This window comes from Camelus ferus, chromosome 6 (assembly GCF_009834535.1).
Source record: "Camelus ferus isolate YT-003-E chromosome 6, BCGSAC_Cfer_1.0, whole genome shotgun sequence".
Classification (NCBI taxonomy): Eukaryota; Metazoa; Chordata; class Mammalia; order Artiodactyla; family Camelidae; genus Camelus; species Camelus ferus.
In genome coordinates, this window is record NC_045701.1 from 65,034,445 (window position 1) to 65,051,222 (window position 16,778).

Consider the following 16,778-nt stretch of genomic DNA (forward strand, 5'->3'; position numbering starts at 1 on the left):
GTCATCTTCAGTTTCTTTCTTCAGTGTCTTACAGTTTTCTGTGTACAGATCTCTCACCTCCTTGGTTAAATTTATTCATAGGTGATGCAGTTGTAAATGGGAGTGTTTGTCTTAATTTCTTCCATCTAATAGTTCATTATAAGTGTATAGAAATGCAGCTGATTTTTATGTATTGATTTTTGTATCCTGCAACTTTTCTGAGTTTGTTGATAGTTCTAACAGTTTTTTGGTGGAGTCTTTGGGGTTTTCTATATATAATATCATGTCATCTGCAGATAGAGGCAGTTTTATTTTTTCCTTTTCAATTTGGATATATTTTATTTCTTTTTCTTGCCCAATTGCTCTGACCAGGATTTCCAGTACTATGTTGAATAAAAGTGGCAAGAGTGGGCATCCTTGTTTTGTTTCTGATTTTAGAGGAAAAGCTTTCAGTTTTAGTATAATGTTAGCTGTAGGCTTGTCATATATGGTCTTTATTATGTTGAGGTACCTTCCCTCTGTACCCACTTTCTAGAAAGTTTTTACCATAACTGGATGTTAAATTTTGTGGAAACCTTTTTTTGCATCTATTGTGATGATCTTATGATTTGTATCCTTAATTTTGTTATTGTGGTGTATCACATTGATTTGTGGATGTTGAACCAACCATCCTTGAATCCCTGGAATAACTTCCACTTGATCATGGTATGTGACTAGTGTATTGTTGATTTCAGTTTGCTAATATTTTGTTGAGGATTTTTGTGGGTAGTTCATTAGGAATATTGACCTGCAATTTTCTTTCTTTTTTTTTTTTCTAATGGAGGTATTAGGGATTGAACCCAGGACCTTGTGCATGCTAAGCATGTGCTCTATCACAAATAGCTCAATTTCCCTCCCTGATCTGCAATTTTCTTTTCTTTTAGTGTCCTTGTTTGCTCTTGGTATCAGGGTAATGTTGGCCATGTAAAATGTTTTGAAAGTGTTCACTTCTTAATAAATCCCTTGAGGGATGAGTTATTATTGATTTCCTTATGTATTCATATATGGTATGATTATTCAAGAATTCTGATATATGTGCTGATGTGCAGATAAATAGTATTAGTTTATATTCTTTACTACCTATATTAAGAGAGAAATTCTTTATTATCAAAGACAAAAATTCTCTTTTAAAAATGATTCAGAAAAGAGGTTAAAATAACAAATTTGATAGCCTAGAAGAAATGAATAAATTCCTAGAAACATAACCTACCATGAATCATGAAGAAATAGAAAATCTGAGCAGACCAATTACTAGTAAGAAGACTGAATCTGCAATCAAAAACTTCCCAACAAACAAAAGTCCAGGACCAGATGGCTTCACTACCTCATGGAATCCTTCCATGTGAGATGGAGAGCAGTCATGTGATAACAGCAGCCAAAGATATTCAATAAGCTATGCTTGATGTATTTTTAAATATTCAACAAGATTTCTATAAGATTATCATCTTATATCTTTATAGAATATAAGATTATCATCTTATCTTTATAAAAATATAGACAAAAATATCACACAGACACACTTTCTGGATATTTATATCTATTAGAATTGGGTTACAGTATTATCATTTGCCAGTAGATGCCACTATCTGATGTGATATCCTCTTAACAACAGGATAGTCTATCCTTACATTCCAGGTCTCAAGTACTCTTAAAGTAGTTCCTTCCACTATCTATTTTTTAAAAATTGAAAGTCTATAAATCAAGTTTGTTGAAAATGAAGTTCATTTCAGTTGTCTTGAAAATTTTAACATTACAAAAGCTTGCTTTCTTCTGCTTTCTTTTCTCCTTTCTTACAAGATATGGTCCCTGCCCTCAGTATTTGTAATCACTCTGCCCAGTAGACTGTTTATTATTTAGTAGGTCATCTTGCTTAGGTTTCACTTTGGGAGGATTAACCTACCGACTATGTTGAAAGGCCCCACATAAACTCAAAAAAGTTTCAAGTTGAATGTTAAAATACTTGCTTTTTCTAGATATCCACACATGTAATATTTGTGTAGGACCATCTTAAAAGAGTATCATAAGCTCAGACTCCAAAAACACAAGCAAAACACCCAATCTCTTCACATCAAGCAAACAAAAAGTTATGAATTGTATATCTTACATTGCTAGAAATGTATCATATTAAAATGTGTGTGTGTTTTTGTATATACATGAGGAGCAAGATTACGGATGTTTTAAGTGTCTTGTGAGCTACCCAGTACCCTAGGTATGTCATGTATATAACATAACATCCACATGATATGTGGATATTATGTGAAGAATTATGCATACTAATTATTTCTAATCTTTATATTCATTGTTTTAAGAGTGTGTGTTTATTTCAGTTGAATGACTAAGAATATTGTATTGTTTCCTCTCTGTGTTTAAGCAGCATTTAGGTTTGCAGTGTTTGAAGGGTATGGTTTACATTCAGCTCTTATTCTTTCTACTAGTAGAACAGTTTACCACATAAAATGACAAAGTAAAAATAGTGACATATGTGTTAGATTCTGAGCCTTAGCCTTTTTTTCCTTCCTAAATAAAGATGATGAAGGTTTTCTAGGTGGAATGTCATATTAAAACATTATAAAGATAATTAGTAGCTGACTTAGCAAATTGTTTGGATGTTTCCAAAAGATCAACTTTAGCTATGATGCAAGAGATATTTGATTTCCACTTGAATAGGCCACTGGTTTTATCAAGGCCCTATATTTAACTATAACTTGGTCTGTTGAAAATCCTGGGTTTATTTTAAATGGCTCTCCTAATTTTCATGGTTCAAAGGAGTTAAACTACACCTTGTTCTTTGGGAATCTGTTGTGGTCTTAGAACTTAGTTGACTTTGCCATGGATAATTCTTAGAGACTATTTTTTTCTAAATACTAATTTTCTCTTTTAGAGTCTAGTGTGCATTTTAATAAGTTGTTTCACATTGCTCGTGTATTGTTAACTTTCCACTCTGCCAGTACGATTTCAGGAAAGGAGCACTTAAGAGCATATGTTCAATTAAAGCTTCTGCAGGTAAATTATTACTTTCCCTACTTTTTAAGTTTTGTGTGGCCTTGGCAAATTATGCCTAAATTTTAGTCAAAATATACTTAGAAACTTATGGTCCCATTGATTTTTTAAAAAGTAATATTTGTGGCTATTTTTAAAAATGTGTGTCAATCCCACAGAGATCTTAAGGTTTACTTGACAGCAGTGTTTATCATTTAGTTCTGCCTGAACTCTGATATGTTCAAGAAAGCGGAGGATACCACAGTAGTATTTTCCTTTCCATTATTAGTTGTAGCACAGAAATTACTAGCAGTGTAAGTAAATACTTTAGAATTAGACTGAGCCTGCCTACCTCAATGAAATCTAAATCTTTTAGTTGATTTTTAGTTTGTCACTGATGCACCCAGTGTTATATGAATATTTAGTCAAATTGCATTAAAAATATAAATGGCAAACAGACAAAAGTTTTTTTTAGTGTGTATGTTTTTTCTCACTGTCCATGACATTAGGCTACATCTATACCATCTATTTTAAAGTGAATTTTATTCATCCCTTTCTGTTTCCAAAAAGATTTCAGGTGTGTTTCTCTTTCCCCTCCTCCTCTCCTCCACCCCCCACCCCGACCCTCCCCACACGCCTGGAAATCTAAGGATCATATCTTTTCTCCCTTTCTCCCCCGTTCTTTTACACCTGGCTAAAATTATATTCTGTATGCATGAAAGTGATACTTGTAAATTACCTGTTGGTTATAAGGTAATTTACAAATTTCCTGAAGGTCAGATAGGAAAACCCAGTGGGGTCCTTCTGTGATAAGGAAAAATTAGAATAGTAGAGTTACAGCATCAGGTGACTCAGCCTGAGTGTTCTCACTCAGTCATTCTGTAAACCTGTACCTTTTTTTTCTCCACATTATTACTTTTCTGCTTCATGCCTGATTTTCCTATTTGCAAAATGAGAATGAAAACATTGCTTCCCATTTACTTCATAGAGAATTTAAGGAATGGGCTTGTGTTCCTTCCCCAGATGGATCAACTTAATCTTATTTGTGTATTTTCTGTTGATACTTCTATTCCATAATGTCCAGTTGTATATATTTTTTCCATTCTTTTATTTACATTCTTTTCTTTCTCTGGGATTTTTCAAAATCAAAGCATGTTAGTCACATTTCATAATGCACTTAGTACTCAGGGTATTTTTTAGATATGGGCAAATGTTTGAATAGCTGCGTTTGTTTTGGAGTGTCTGTCAAAACCCAGGCCCCAGACTACTGAAGGGTATTACAAGCGAGGTGTCCCCAGTCTGAAGTGCTGGTCAGTTTCAAGGTGACTGTTTTAGCTTTTTGTGAGAGCCCCTCTCTTGTCTACTCAGATGCCTTCTTTTCTTTTAACCTAGATGATCATTTTGTAAAACAGTAACATGGTTGAGGGTTGAGTTTGATGTTCTCTTCAAGAGTATTAACGGTAAAAATTTAATTTCTCATCTGAAGAGCAGATATTTTACTACAGTCCTTAACACACATGTGCTTGGTCTGCTTGAGAAAAAGAAAAATAGTTTAGTAGTCAATATCTGGTGTCACTATCACTTACAGACACACTATTTTAACAGTTGAATTTTAACCTAATTATAATTTTTAAAAAAGAGGGCATTGAAACTTAGACACAAACTATTAACTGATGGAATTTCACTGAAGGTTAGAGCCAGAGTGATGCCTAATCATTTATAAGGCTACACAAAAATCCTGGCCCTGATATGCGTTATGAAGTCCAATGTGAGCAAATACCTATTTGAGGACCCCAAATTTTTAGCACTAACATGACCCAGAAAAAATGATCTTGTCCTGGTAGATTTTGAAGTCAAGAGTTAACAATTGTAAGTCTTTATCACTTAACTATGGCTCTTACAGATTTTTAAACATTTTGTCCTGTAAAGAGATGCCTAAAGGATGTCCTTATTTAGTACTATTTGAGTACAGAAGAGTGTCTTCCACAGATCATAGGTTTTGGGTGGCATAATTGATACTGATTTTCTTTTTCTTCTGTTAGAAGATGCCAAAGATTCAAATGCTCCTTGAGCCTGCTCCTAGAATGTGTGGGCAGGATTATGACCCCAACTCCGTAAAGCATCCTCTACTTTCGTTTAGCTGTGGGCCTGGAACTGTGTCCAGGTCACACAGGCACATCATGAAATGATACAGGTGTTTTTTAGAAGAAAAGGAGCTAGGGCAGAATTCTATTTATTTATTTATTTTTGACAGTTAAATTTGACCAGCTGTGTCAAAATTGGTTTCTCTATTTATGTGTGTTTCCTAAGGATAGATAAATTAGGCAAAAACATCTCGTCTCTCCCCTTTTTCATAACTAAGAAAAAGAACTTTTATCAGTAATCACTAATTAAAATTTAATGATGCCTCTTTTTATTGCAAGTACTATATTGATCTGAAGAGAAAGTTACTGAGGAAAAAGCTACCCATAGAGGTTTTCTTTTTTTTTTTTTTAACTTTATTACTGTTTTGTTTGGAGCTCTTACCAGTGCCATGTTAATGGAATGATGAGATACACATACTGACCTCCACATGAACAGAATTTATTGTTTTAGAGAGTGATAAGTAATTATTTTTTCCCCTGATGAGCAATTCTGCGTTGTGTTGACAAATAAGATTCTTTAAAAAAAATTTCAGTTTTGTTTATTTTCAAATAGGAAATACATTCACCTTGTTCAAAACTCCAGAGGTACACAGCAGTATATAGCAAGAAGCCATTTGCCCATTCTTTTCCCCAAACCACCACGCTAGCCTCCCTGAAACACAGGTCCTGTTACTAGTTTCCTTGATTTCTTTCCATAAATGTTTTATGCATACAGTAGATATGTGTATGTGTGTATATATGTTTATATATAACAAAATAATTTTTCTTTTCACATAAATGCTTACTACTATTCCACATCTTGCTTATTTTCACTTAACAACGTATCTTGAAAATCATTTCATGTTGGTTCATAAAAAGCTTTCTTGTTCATGTGGTCTCATGGTATCTATTGTATGGATGAATCGTAGTTTTTTTTTTTTTTTTTTTTTTTTTTTTTTAATACCTAAGCCCCTACTAGTGGACATTTAGGTTGTTGCCAATCTTTTATTTTCATTAATAATTATTAATGTTGCTTTCTGCTCGTTTTTCATTCTCGAATTCCTTTCCTGCTTTGTCAGGGCCTAGATATTAGCACCAAGAGATATTTAGCACCAAGAACTGAGAGCTGTTGATTCCATTCTGACACCTTGGGTGTTTGTGTATAAATATCCGGGTACATGTGCACAGTGCTAAACTATCTAGATGTAGTGTCTTTCCCCGGGGTACTCACCTAATGTAAATCCTATTGATTGGAATCATTATGCTGTACAATTTCTGGGTCACAGCTCCTATTGGCAAACTAGAAAGTTCCAGTTACTAATCTGTGATTTCCATTGCTATAACATACTCCATGTTCCAGTTAGAGGGGACAGTCTTTAGTTGATGAGACTCAAATAGTGTTAACGAAAGCTGCATCACTGATGAGATAGGATTAGGAAAATGGGAACCATCTAAGCTCTTAGAGTACAGAAAATCAGAGTAGTTTTACTGTTTGATTTCAAGGTCTCTGTATATTATTTCAGCCTACATCAGATAGTTCTGTTGATATTTTGGACTGGATAATTCCTTGTTGTGTGGGCCTATTCTGTACATTGTAGAATGTTTAGCAGCATCTCTGGCTTCAACTAGCAAATCCCCTGACCCCCTGCCCCAGAGGGCAAAGTTGTCCCTGAGAATCACTACTATAGACATACATGTTGATTCTACACAGCAGGTTTAAAAGTGAATCCCAGACAGTATTCAGCAGTCTGGTGCACTGCCCCAGTATTTGTGGTCTGGAGCAGCAAGCAACACAAAGACACAATTTGGGGGCAGTATACATATTTTTCCTAAGAACACCACCCAGTTTTGGGGGAGATTTTCAAGAAACATTAAAGCAAGCTCTTGGGTTCTGAATTGGTTGGTCAATTGAATTGATTCATTAACTCAACAAAAAAATATTGAGCCCCTGCTATATGCCACTCTCAGTGTTGGTGACGTGTGTTGATGTGTGGATGTTGTGGCCATATGTAATGAAGTAGTGGGTAGTAAGCCTGCAGGCAGACCACTTAAGAAGCTACTGGGTATAATATAGGTGGAAAGTGATGTGTTTGCCTGGATTTGGATTGTGACAATGGGATGATGAGAAGAGATTTTTTAAAATTTGCTTTCTTTTTTATTGAAGTATAGTCAGTTTACAATGTTGTGTCAATCTCTGATGTACAGCATAATGTTTCAGTCATACATATACATACATATATTTGTTTTCATATTCTTTTTCATTATAGGTTACTATAAGGTATTGAATATAGTTCCCTGTGCTATAGAGTATAAACTTGCTTATCTATTTTGTATATATAGTAGTTAGTATCTGCAAATCTCAAACTCCCAGTTTATCCCTTCCCACCTTGTTTACCCTCTGGTAACCATAATTTTTGTTTTCTATGTCTCTGAGTCTGTTTCTGTTTTATAAATAAGTTAATTTGTGTCTTTTAAAAAACATTTTGCATGTAAGCAATATTATATGGTATTTTAATTTCTTTTTCAGGCTTACTTCACTTAGTGTGACAATCTCCAGGTCCATCCATATTACTACAAATGGCATTATTTTATTCTTTTTTATGGCTGAGTAGTATTCCATTGTGTGTGTGTGTGTGTGTGTGTGTGTGTGTGTGTGTGTGTGTGTGTGTATGTGTGTGTATTACATTGAGAAGAGATTTTATACAGAGATATTTAGGGGGGAATAACATTAGGATTTGGTGATTCTTTGGAGAAAGGGAGGAGTCAAGAATAATTCCCAGGTTTCTGGCTATGTTAAAAGGGTGAAGAGTGGTGACTTCATTAAAAAGAGGAATAGAGGATAAGCTTTAGGGGGACCAGATGTTGGTTTTAGCTTTTGACACTTTCAGTTGAAAGTGCCTTTGAGACATCCAAGAGGATGAGCTAGACAATGAACTTGAGAATTGTTTTGTTCCTTGTTGTATCCTCCATTCTTTGGATGGCATCTACATTTCTAGGGATGGAGGCAGGTTTAGTATAGATGTATAGATCTGATATTCTTCAGAGAATAACTGATGTGATTAAAATCAAGGAAGCAGATGAAATTGTCCAAGGAGACAGCCTATAGTGAGAAGCAACATTCTGGGAGGTGTGTTTGCTCAAGGAACTGAAGAGGAGGGGCTGGAGAAGTACGAGAAAAATCAGGAGTGTATGGTTTATGGAGGCCAAGGGATGAGAACATTTCCCAAAAAAGGGAGTGTTTAATAGTTTTGAATTCAACTGAGAGGTCAAGTAAGATGAAGACTGAGAATACCATTGGGTTTTACAACTGCAAAGCATTAGTGACTTTTTGAGAAACCTGGTAGACTGGTGGTTGCAAGAGTTGAATAAATTTGGTTAAAGAGAAAGTGGGAGTAAGTAGGTGGAATCAGCAGATACAGGTCATACTTTGATATATTTTGGCTGTAAAGAAGAGAGAGACTGCAGATAGTATATGAAAGGAGGTGAGGATGGGGGAGGGCATGTAAGCTTAAGCATATTTAAATGCTAATAGGAAGGAGACAGTGGAGACAGAGGTTGATAAAGGAGAGGAAAAAATGGAGATGGGAGCAACTTGCGATGGAATGGGTCCAGACCTCAGGGAGAAGGGCTAATCTTAGATAGGGATATGCTTCAAAGTGGAGGGATGTTGGTAGTGATCAAGAAAGTTCATATTCTGCTGGGATTAGCTTCCAGTCGAGGGGACCTTTCCAGGCTCAAAGTGACAGAGGCATTAAGAGACTCCTGGCCAAGTCCATGCCATTTCTAAATTCCCTAGGGTACCTTAATCCCCAGAGGTTCCAATCATTTAATAACTCTTTGCTTTGGGTAACAGGCATGTTCTAGAACTGGACTCTGAACCTATGGTTTACATTAGGGCTTGGTGTCCAATCCTAGTCTAAGTAATCAGAGTAGCAGGGTATTCTGAGTACTTCTGAAGACTTATCTAGGTGTTGAAGTACAGCCTGGAGATCACCTGCAACTAGTCTACCTTAATTAGCAAATACGTCATTCTTGTTATGACTCTTCATTATTGCTGTTGTATATGATGGACTGTTGACTGTAGGAAACTCTGGGTTATTGTAGTATTAAGCTTAAAAAAATGATGCTGTTCAAATGTGAAAGGGTTAATTATAGCTCTCTTTCTCCTGTGGTTTAATAGAAAGAGGGTAGGCTTTGGATCTAGGAAAAATTGGGTTCAAATCTTGATTCCATCATTGACTAAACTTACGTGGCCTTGAGAAAGTTATTTGCTCTGTAGTATCTTTAAGAAAGTAATACCTGGTAATGTCTAACTTGCATCAAGGTTAATTAGAGGACATGCATATATACCAGCACATTGTTTATATTAAATAAATAGGAGCTGATATTATTTTTAATTATTTAAAAATTATTTACTATTACAGTACCCTTAGCAAGCACACTCTGAATTTATTGTTAGAATTCCAAATCAAAATCAAGAATCTTATTTTTCCATGGGTTTAAGAGAGATAAATAATGATGTCCTTGGTCTAAGCTTTGGTGGGACAGAGATTAAAGAAGTAATCCTGAGCCAACTGAAAATATCTTTGACTGGCCTGTGTGACATCATAGTAAATAAAGAGAAAAGACGTAAAATTCTAGATTTTACAAGTATATGGAAGTAAATCAAATTTTTATTGGCTCCCTGTTATTTTTATTAATGTATCTATTAGATTTTTAAAAAACATTTAGTCCCTTCAACCCCTCTTTTCCTCTGTTTAGTAACTCCCTTCCCTTTCTTTTTCCTCTTCTTCTTTTCCTCAGATTATTGGGAACTTTCTCATGTTGCAGCATCTGCTGCTATCAGTCATGCCAGGAAAGCTTCCTGTGCATCGGAAATGCTGTGAGATGTTTCCATGCAAGAGCGATGGCGATGGTGGGTCGGGGGGTGGGGGGAGGTGGAGGAAGGAAAGGAGAGAAATGGTGTCTAGGGTCATTGTGCTGGTGTGTATTCCTCCTTGAGAGAAGCCTCAGATACCTCTGGCTCTGGCTCAGTTGCTCTATGGGCGTAACTGAAGAAGGGGGGTGTGGAGGGGGAGAAGGCAATTAAAACCTTGAACACTGTAAAGGCTCTTCTAATTAAGTGGTGAGGATGGAAAAATAAAATTCTTTCTTAGGCTTTATTTCTGTTCTCCCTTGAGAAAGGGATCAGAGTTCATGTCCCTTAGAAAAGATGAAGTTCAAAATAACAACTCTGGAAACAAAAAGGTTTTATGCGTTTTTCAGATAAAGCCATCTTTATTTGATTTCCCTGGGCCCCCTCACCTGTGTCCTCCTCCCCTCCCTCACCGTCACTCCAGACTGAAGCACCCAATTCTCTGGAGTATTAAAGGAGACAGTTCAAGTATCTAACTGCTCCATTTCCTTTGTTCAGGTTGCTTTTGGTCCTTGGTGGGAAATGCTCTGAAAACTGAACCAGCCACGGAACACAAAAGCCGACCGGTGTTGTCCCTCCCGGTAACGCACTGTGTCATTTGTTCCCATTCCTGTTCATGACTCATTAGTCCCTCAGTACAGAAAAGGTTGCTCCTTGGGATAAAAGGAATGGTCCCAGCTCGGAGTCCTTTTTCGCCTTTTCCTGTGTTTTATTTGGGTGCACTCACAGTGCCCCCCTTCATTAGTGACCTGGCGAGGGGCTGGCACAGTGCTGACACTAGCTTTTGCTGGTTCCCTGGGGTGTATCGGAGATCTCAGAACTCAATACCCTACTATAAAAATAAAATACTGTGCTTCAAATGACCTTTGGATGGAACAAAGCCATACGCCCCAATCTGTCTGGGCCTCTCAAGTTGCCACCCTTGCCAAGAGCCTGTCTTGCATTTTGCACAAGCCCTCCCACCCGCCCTTCCCCCAGCTTTCCCTGCTTCCTCTGAATGTGCTTCTTCGGATAGCCTCTGTATCAGGTAAATGTTGACATGTGTGTGAAAATATAGGCTTTGAGCAAAGACCTTTTGTATTTAAACCATAGTTCAGGATAGTAGTTTCCTGTGAGTGCTGTAGGCAGCAGATATTTGAGGGCTTTTATGCACCAAGTGGTATCATTTCAGATTTGTATTGCAAGTTGGGGAAAGTATGTGGAAACTTAGAGATGCCACAGAAAACTAAGTTCCATGTTTGTAATTCAGATTGTTTTTCCTCATTTTCCAGGGTGACCAAATTATTGCTTTATTTAAATCCCAGTCACTTGGAGAATGTTCTGTGATTCCAGAGCCACATGTGCACGTAAACTTTGTAAGAAAGTGCGACACTAACATGAACAGTGTCCATCAAACCTTTCTTTAAAGTACTTGGAGTACTCAGAGCTTGTGACTTGTTAAACTTCCAGCGTTTCTATGCTATAATTCTTGGAAACTAATTACTGTACTTATTTTAAGGCAGAGTGGGAAAATAAAAATAGGAAGCTTTTGTTATTAAATGACTAGTATCACCTTGGAAAACTCAACTTTCTTATCCTTTGATTGTTATCACATCATCACTGCAATAACAGGGTAAGATTTACAGTTCTAATAAATTGTTCTAAATTCTTTAAATCTCAAAGTGCACTGTTCTTCCATTTAGACTGTGTGAGATATTTAGAGCCTTTGAGTGTAGAGAGTATTCAGTAATTTAAGAAAAATTCCTTTTGAGTCTGTGAGAAAATAATGTACATTTGCAAAAGTGAGACGCTATTTTTGTTTTGTACTTCAGGCTTGCAGACATGCTCTATAGAAAAAAAGTGTATAACAGACTCTTGGTTTAAAATTTTTTATAGAAATAAGAGGTACATATTTTCATAGTCTGGATCTACACAATTTTATACTGCATAAAAAAGAAATGGAGTGTCTCTTTGTTCCTTCTGCCACTCACAGTGGTGTAGGAACATCTTTGGACTCTCCAGGGTATGCACTTAGGAGCAGGATTGCAGGGTCATCGGGAACACACATCCTGAACATTACTAAGTGCTGCCAGATTGCTTCCCGGAAAGGCTACACCAGTCTGTATCCATCCCACTAACAGGAGATGAATGCTCCTGCTTCCCCACATCCTTGCCAAGATTGGCTGTTTAGACTTTCTCATTTTTCCAAACTGATGGGTGTACAAAGTGATATTTCATTTTAATTTGCATTTCTCTGATTACTAATGAAGTTGAGCCTTTTTTCATATACTAGTTAGTTATTTGGCTTTTTACTACCATGACTTGATTTAAGGTTTCATGTTGTTGTAGACCTTAATTTTGAGTTTGTCAAATATATAAAAAATTATATATATTTTAACTTTATAGTTTATGCTTTTAGGATCCAGGACTGCAGGGTTATTTTCTGACACTTTTTTTTCCCTGTTAGCCACATTTACTTTTAAGCTTTAATTCATCTAGAGGTCACTTTTGGATATAGCAGCATTGTTTGAGGTAACAGATTCATACTTTGGAATAGAACACAACAGTTTGGTATGAACTAAAGGGCGTCAATAGAACACAACAGTTTGGTATGAACTAAAGGGCGTCATGGATGAAGTTTGAAGAGAGAATTTAGTGAAAAACAAAGGCAGGCTGTGGATACATAGTACATTACCACTTAGGAAAAGTTTTAAACATGTATGTACACAAGACAACATGTTTTATTTTTCAAATAAACAATCCATATCCAAAGACAGACACCAGACGATTAAATGTTTGCTTATTTAGGAGTAGGAGAGAATGGGGATTGGAGATAAAGGGGAGAAAAACAGTAAGTTAAAATAGACCAGGAGAGGGGCCTTGCATAGGCTGATAGTAATAGTATATTCTGGACTGAGAAGTGTGATTAACCTGGTGGTTTGGGGATAGGGTGAATGTAATTTAGGAGAGGTGACCAGAAAATAGATTAGATGACCAGCCAATAAAAGGTTAATTGAAGGAAAATAAAAAGAAAATATTTTAAGTGTTATGATTCATAAGTAAGATCCCTGTAAGGAAGAAAAATGTTCCTAAATAACTGTATTATTTGGGCGTGGGTTTTTTTTTTTTCCTTTTTTTTTTTTTTTGGCTTTCAAAGCTTGTGTGGAAGAAACAAGAATTTCTCTTTTTTCCCCCCCTTAGGTGAAGATATCTGTAAGAAAGAAAGCAGATGTTTTCGTTTCAAGTGCATGTGTACACCTGCCATAAGACAAAATGAGTAGTTACTATTGAGAACAGGCTCTGGTTATTTTTTATGTTGCTTGTTAAATTAAAATTTTAGGTTGTATAGGTTTATAATTAAGTCATTTATCATAAGTGTTCTTTTGGCTGCATCTTAAATTTGATGATATACAGAAGTGATACATAGATGGTTACTTAGAAATTAGATGAATGAGTTATTTTATTGGCCTTTATTTAATGTATAGATTCTTCCTATTTATAACAAGCATGGGACACTGACTATATGCAACCGAAGGAAGTAAAAATGCTGTCTGTTTAGCACTGTTTTCTCATTTTTTTCAACCCACTAACACTCTTGAGGAATATGCTACACTCCCATTAAAAGAAGTAGTCTCTTTTGGCCCATCCTCAAGTGTGTTACAGTATAAAGAAGTCTTCCTTTGCCAGATATGGATTCCATATTTCCCTCCCCTCAATGTCATGTATACTATTTTTTTTGCTATATTAATTCTGTTGATACTCTGCCCCACGCCCCCTCATTTATTTTATGCCCACATACTCAACACTGTACTAGCACTTTATTTTTTTTACCTCATTTATACCTCATTACAACCTGCATATTATAGATAAAGGAAACAGATAGAGAAAGACTGATTTTTCTAGGGTCATATAGCAATAAGTAACAGAACTAGAATTTGAAGCCAAGTGTAACTTCAAAGCTCATCTTTTTTCTGCCTGACTGCATTGTTACTTTTCGTGGGCCATTTTCTACAAAATCTGTATTTGTATAGAGTGTGATATCTTCATTAGGCTCCTTCATTTTGAAAGAGAACTTTAATCCTACCCTCTGCTCCCACTGTTGCTAAAAGAAGTGGACATCACTCTTCTAAGCTGCATCAGTGAACATCTGCATTCAGGTTCCTTTTAGAGATTAGAACTTGGAACTCTCTGCTGTCCTGTTGCTCAAAAATCTGCTTGAAGAAGATTGGTGTTAAATCACTGGCCTTCAGTGATGGATGTTGCAGCAAACAGCTGGATGAAATTGTCTGTTCTGTCAGTGATAGAGTTTTTGAGGAGGTCACTGAGTACACCACACCCCATCATCTTTAAGAGGACCTGGAGATGAAATTCCTCTCAGATCTCAGGATCAGGAAACACTGATTCATTTTCTAAAAAAACCTCTCAGGGCATTATGAATCTTACATTTGATTTTATTTTCTTTATGTTGGTGAGAGCCAAAATTTCAGACCATTTCTAATAGCTGTGGAGGAATAAGCAATATTTGTGTGGTAATCTTACTCCCAGCATTGTTATCCTGTGTTCTTCTTTGATCTTGTGTTTCTTATTTGTTTGTATTGAATGTGTTTTCATAAATTGCCACAAACCATTTCACTGGTACGGAACATGAATGTACAAATATTGTGTGTGAGGTTTAAATCCCCTTTCTGCTGGGAATGTCATGTGTACATGTTCATCCTTCTCATTTGTTTCCTCCATTCTTTCATCTCCTTCTTATTTTCCATTGTTTATTACGGATTTCTTCCTTGACTCTAAAAGATGAGCAGAATTTCGGTGGTGCTTTTTATTGTTGAGTGTCAGCATAAAGATTTATTTTCTAGAAAAATTAACCTTATAATTTGTATTTCTTTAACTTCATGTTTTTAGTAAAGGTATACATTTATATGAAAAGAAAGAAATTTAATGAATTTGATTGTTTTCATCTGAGGATAAGAGTAGGGAAATTTGGAGTCTCAGAGAAGTGCCATTATAGAAGGTTTCAAGAGTTTATTATATAGAAGAGAATGATTTTTTCAGCTTGTTCTCATGAGGGCCAGAAAGTCCCGGTCTGCTGCCTACTGGACATCTCTGGATGTTGAACCTCTACTTCAGATTGTCTGAAACTTCACAAATAATCTCCCTCCCCAATAAAGTTGCCTCCACCATTTCTCCCTCCCACTCCCCCTCTCTATTTCCTAATTTGGTGACTGGCACTACTCTGTACCTAGTCACCCAAATCATACACATGGCAGTCATATTAGAGTCCTAATCAGTCACCCAGTTCTTTGTGTTTACCTGCTTCAGAGATTTTAAGCTGGCCCGTTTCCAGTCCTATTGCTTTTTACCTCTTCCAGTGCCTTGCATGTAGCCTTGCGTAAGAAGTCACTTCAGATTTTTGGTTCAGGAAATGAAAAATGGATGAATGAATGCAGGAGTGAATTGTCTTCATTTCATTGCTTCTGTCTGGACTATGGCAGGAGCCTATCTTCTTGCCTCTATCCTGACTGCTATTGGCATCATGTTCCTAAAATGCACGTCAGATCCTGTCACTCTTCTGCTTGAAGCCGTCAGTGACTCCTTCCAGCTCCCAGGATTAGGTTTAGTTTAGTATCCAGGCCCGTCATGCTAAGTCCCCTGCATCTTTCTTGTCTTACCTCCTGCCATTTCTCTCTGCTGACCTTGTAGTTTCATCATCTTGGCTGCATGTTCCATCTCCTCCCGCATGCAGTTCATTCTACAGAACGGGACTGGCCCTGCCAATCTGAGTTGTATGCCTTTTCTCATTGCCCTCGTACTCCTCTGTGCACAACACATGGCACATCCCATATTAAACTGTTACCATGACTTCCTTATCTAGGAACCTTTTCTTAACCATTGTCTTTAGTCCTAGACAGTGTCCAGCATTTAGTGAACAACCAGTAATTGTTTATTGACTGACTGAATACAGAATATAATAAGTCTATAATCCATAATCCAGTCTAACCATTTATTTAACAGTTATTTATTGAGTACTTACTACATGTCAGATACTGTTGGAGAGGCTGGGGATACTGCAGTGAACAGTTCCTGCACAGACTGTTACACAGTAAGCAAACAGATACACAGTGTTGGGTAGGGTTAAGTGTTATAAGGAAAATGAAGAGGGAAAAGGAGGTGCTAGAGCTCATGGTCAAGCAAGGCATGTCTAGAGAGGAAACCTTTGAGCAGAGACCTGAATGAATGAGAGAGGAGCCATGTGGCCCTGGTGGAGAAGGGGTGGGGTGGGAAGGGGTGGTTCTAGGCAGAGAGAATAACATTCTTTAGCCCCTGTTATATAGCAGGCCCTGTCCTAGGGGCTCTGGGGACAGCAATGAGCAACACTGTTAAACATTAGCATTGTTTATTGTTTAACTGCGCAGTCTGTTCTTTTTCAATATTATATGTCATACCTTCCTTTAATTGCTTGATTTTCTGAAATTCAAAAAATCCCACCATGGGAAAGTCCCTTTGTTCTCCCTAATTGCTTGTCACTTCCTACTCTTTTCTCCAGGAGGAGAACCCATAGTTCTGTATTATTTAGGAGCTCCTAACACAGTAGGATACTGATCCGGGGACAGATCCCCAGCTGAGCCATATTTAATCATGTTGTTCAGGGACATGTGAAATAAAGTGTCTTCGGTTTTTATGTCTTTGAATTGACACGAGTTGTGGGTGTATGTAAAATTTCCTTACCTTAACTAGATATAGATATGTTTCCTTTTCCCAGG

At 36.7% G+C, this 16,778-nt stretch overlaps 1 protein-coding gene across 16 annotated transcripts in view; it reads left to right on the plus strand.

Moving 5' to 3' along the window:
• The window catches only part of RAD51B (RAD51 paralog B), a 723,675-nt gene that overhangs the window by 157,810 nt on the left and 549,087 nt on the right, over nt 1–16,778 (plus strand). Inside the window, exons 8-10 of one of the 16 annotated variants that reach the window (XM_032482242.1) lie at nt 9,924–10,035; nt 10,534–10,616; nt 11,307–11,618. The exons of the other annotated variants lie outside the window; for them this stretch is intronic. Coding sequence (XP_032338133.1) covers nt 9,924–10,035; nt 10,534–10,616; nt 11,307–11,441 — 330 coding nt within the window. The 3' untranslated portion in view covers nt 11,442–11,618. Of the gene's footprint in view, nt 1–9,923; nt 10,036–10,533; nt 10,617–11,306; nt 11,619–16,778 lie in introns of those variants that run through there. 16 annotated transcript variants of the gene reach the window in all.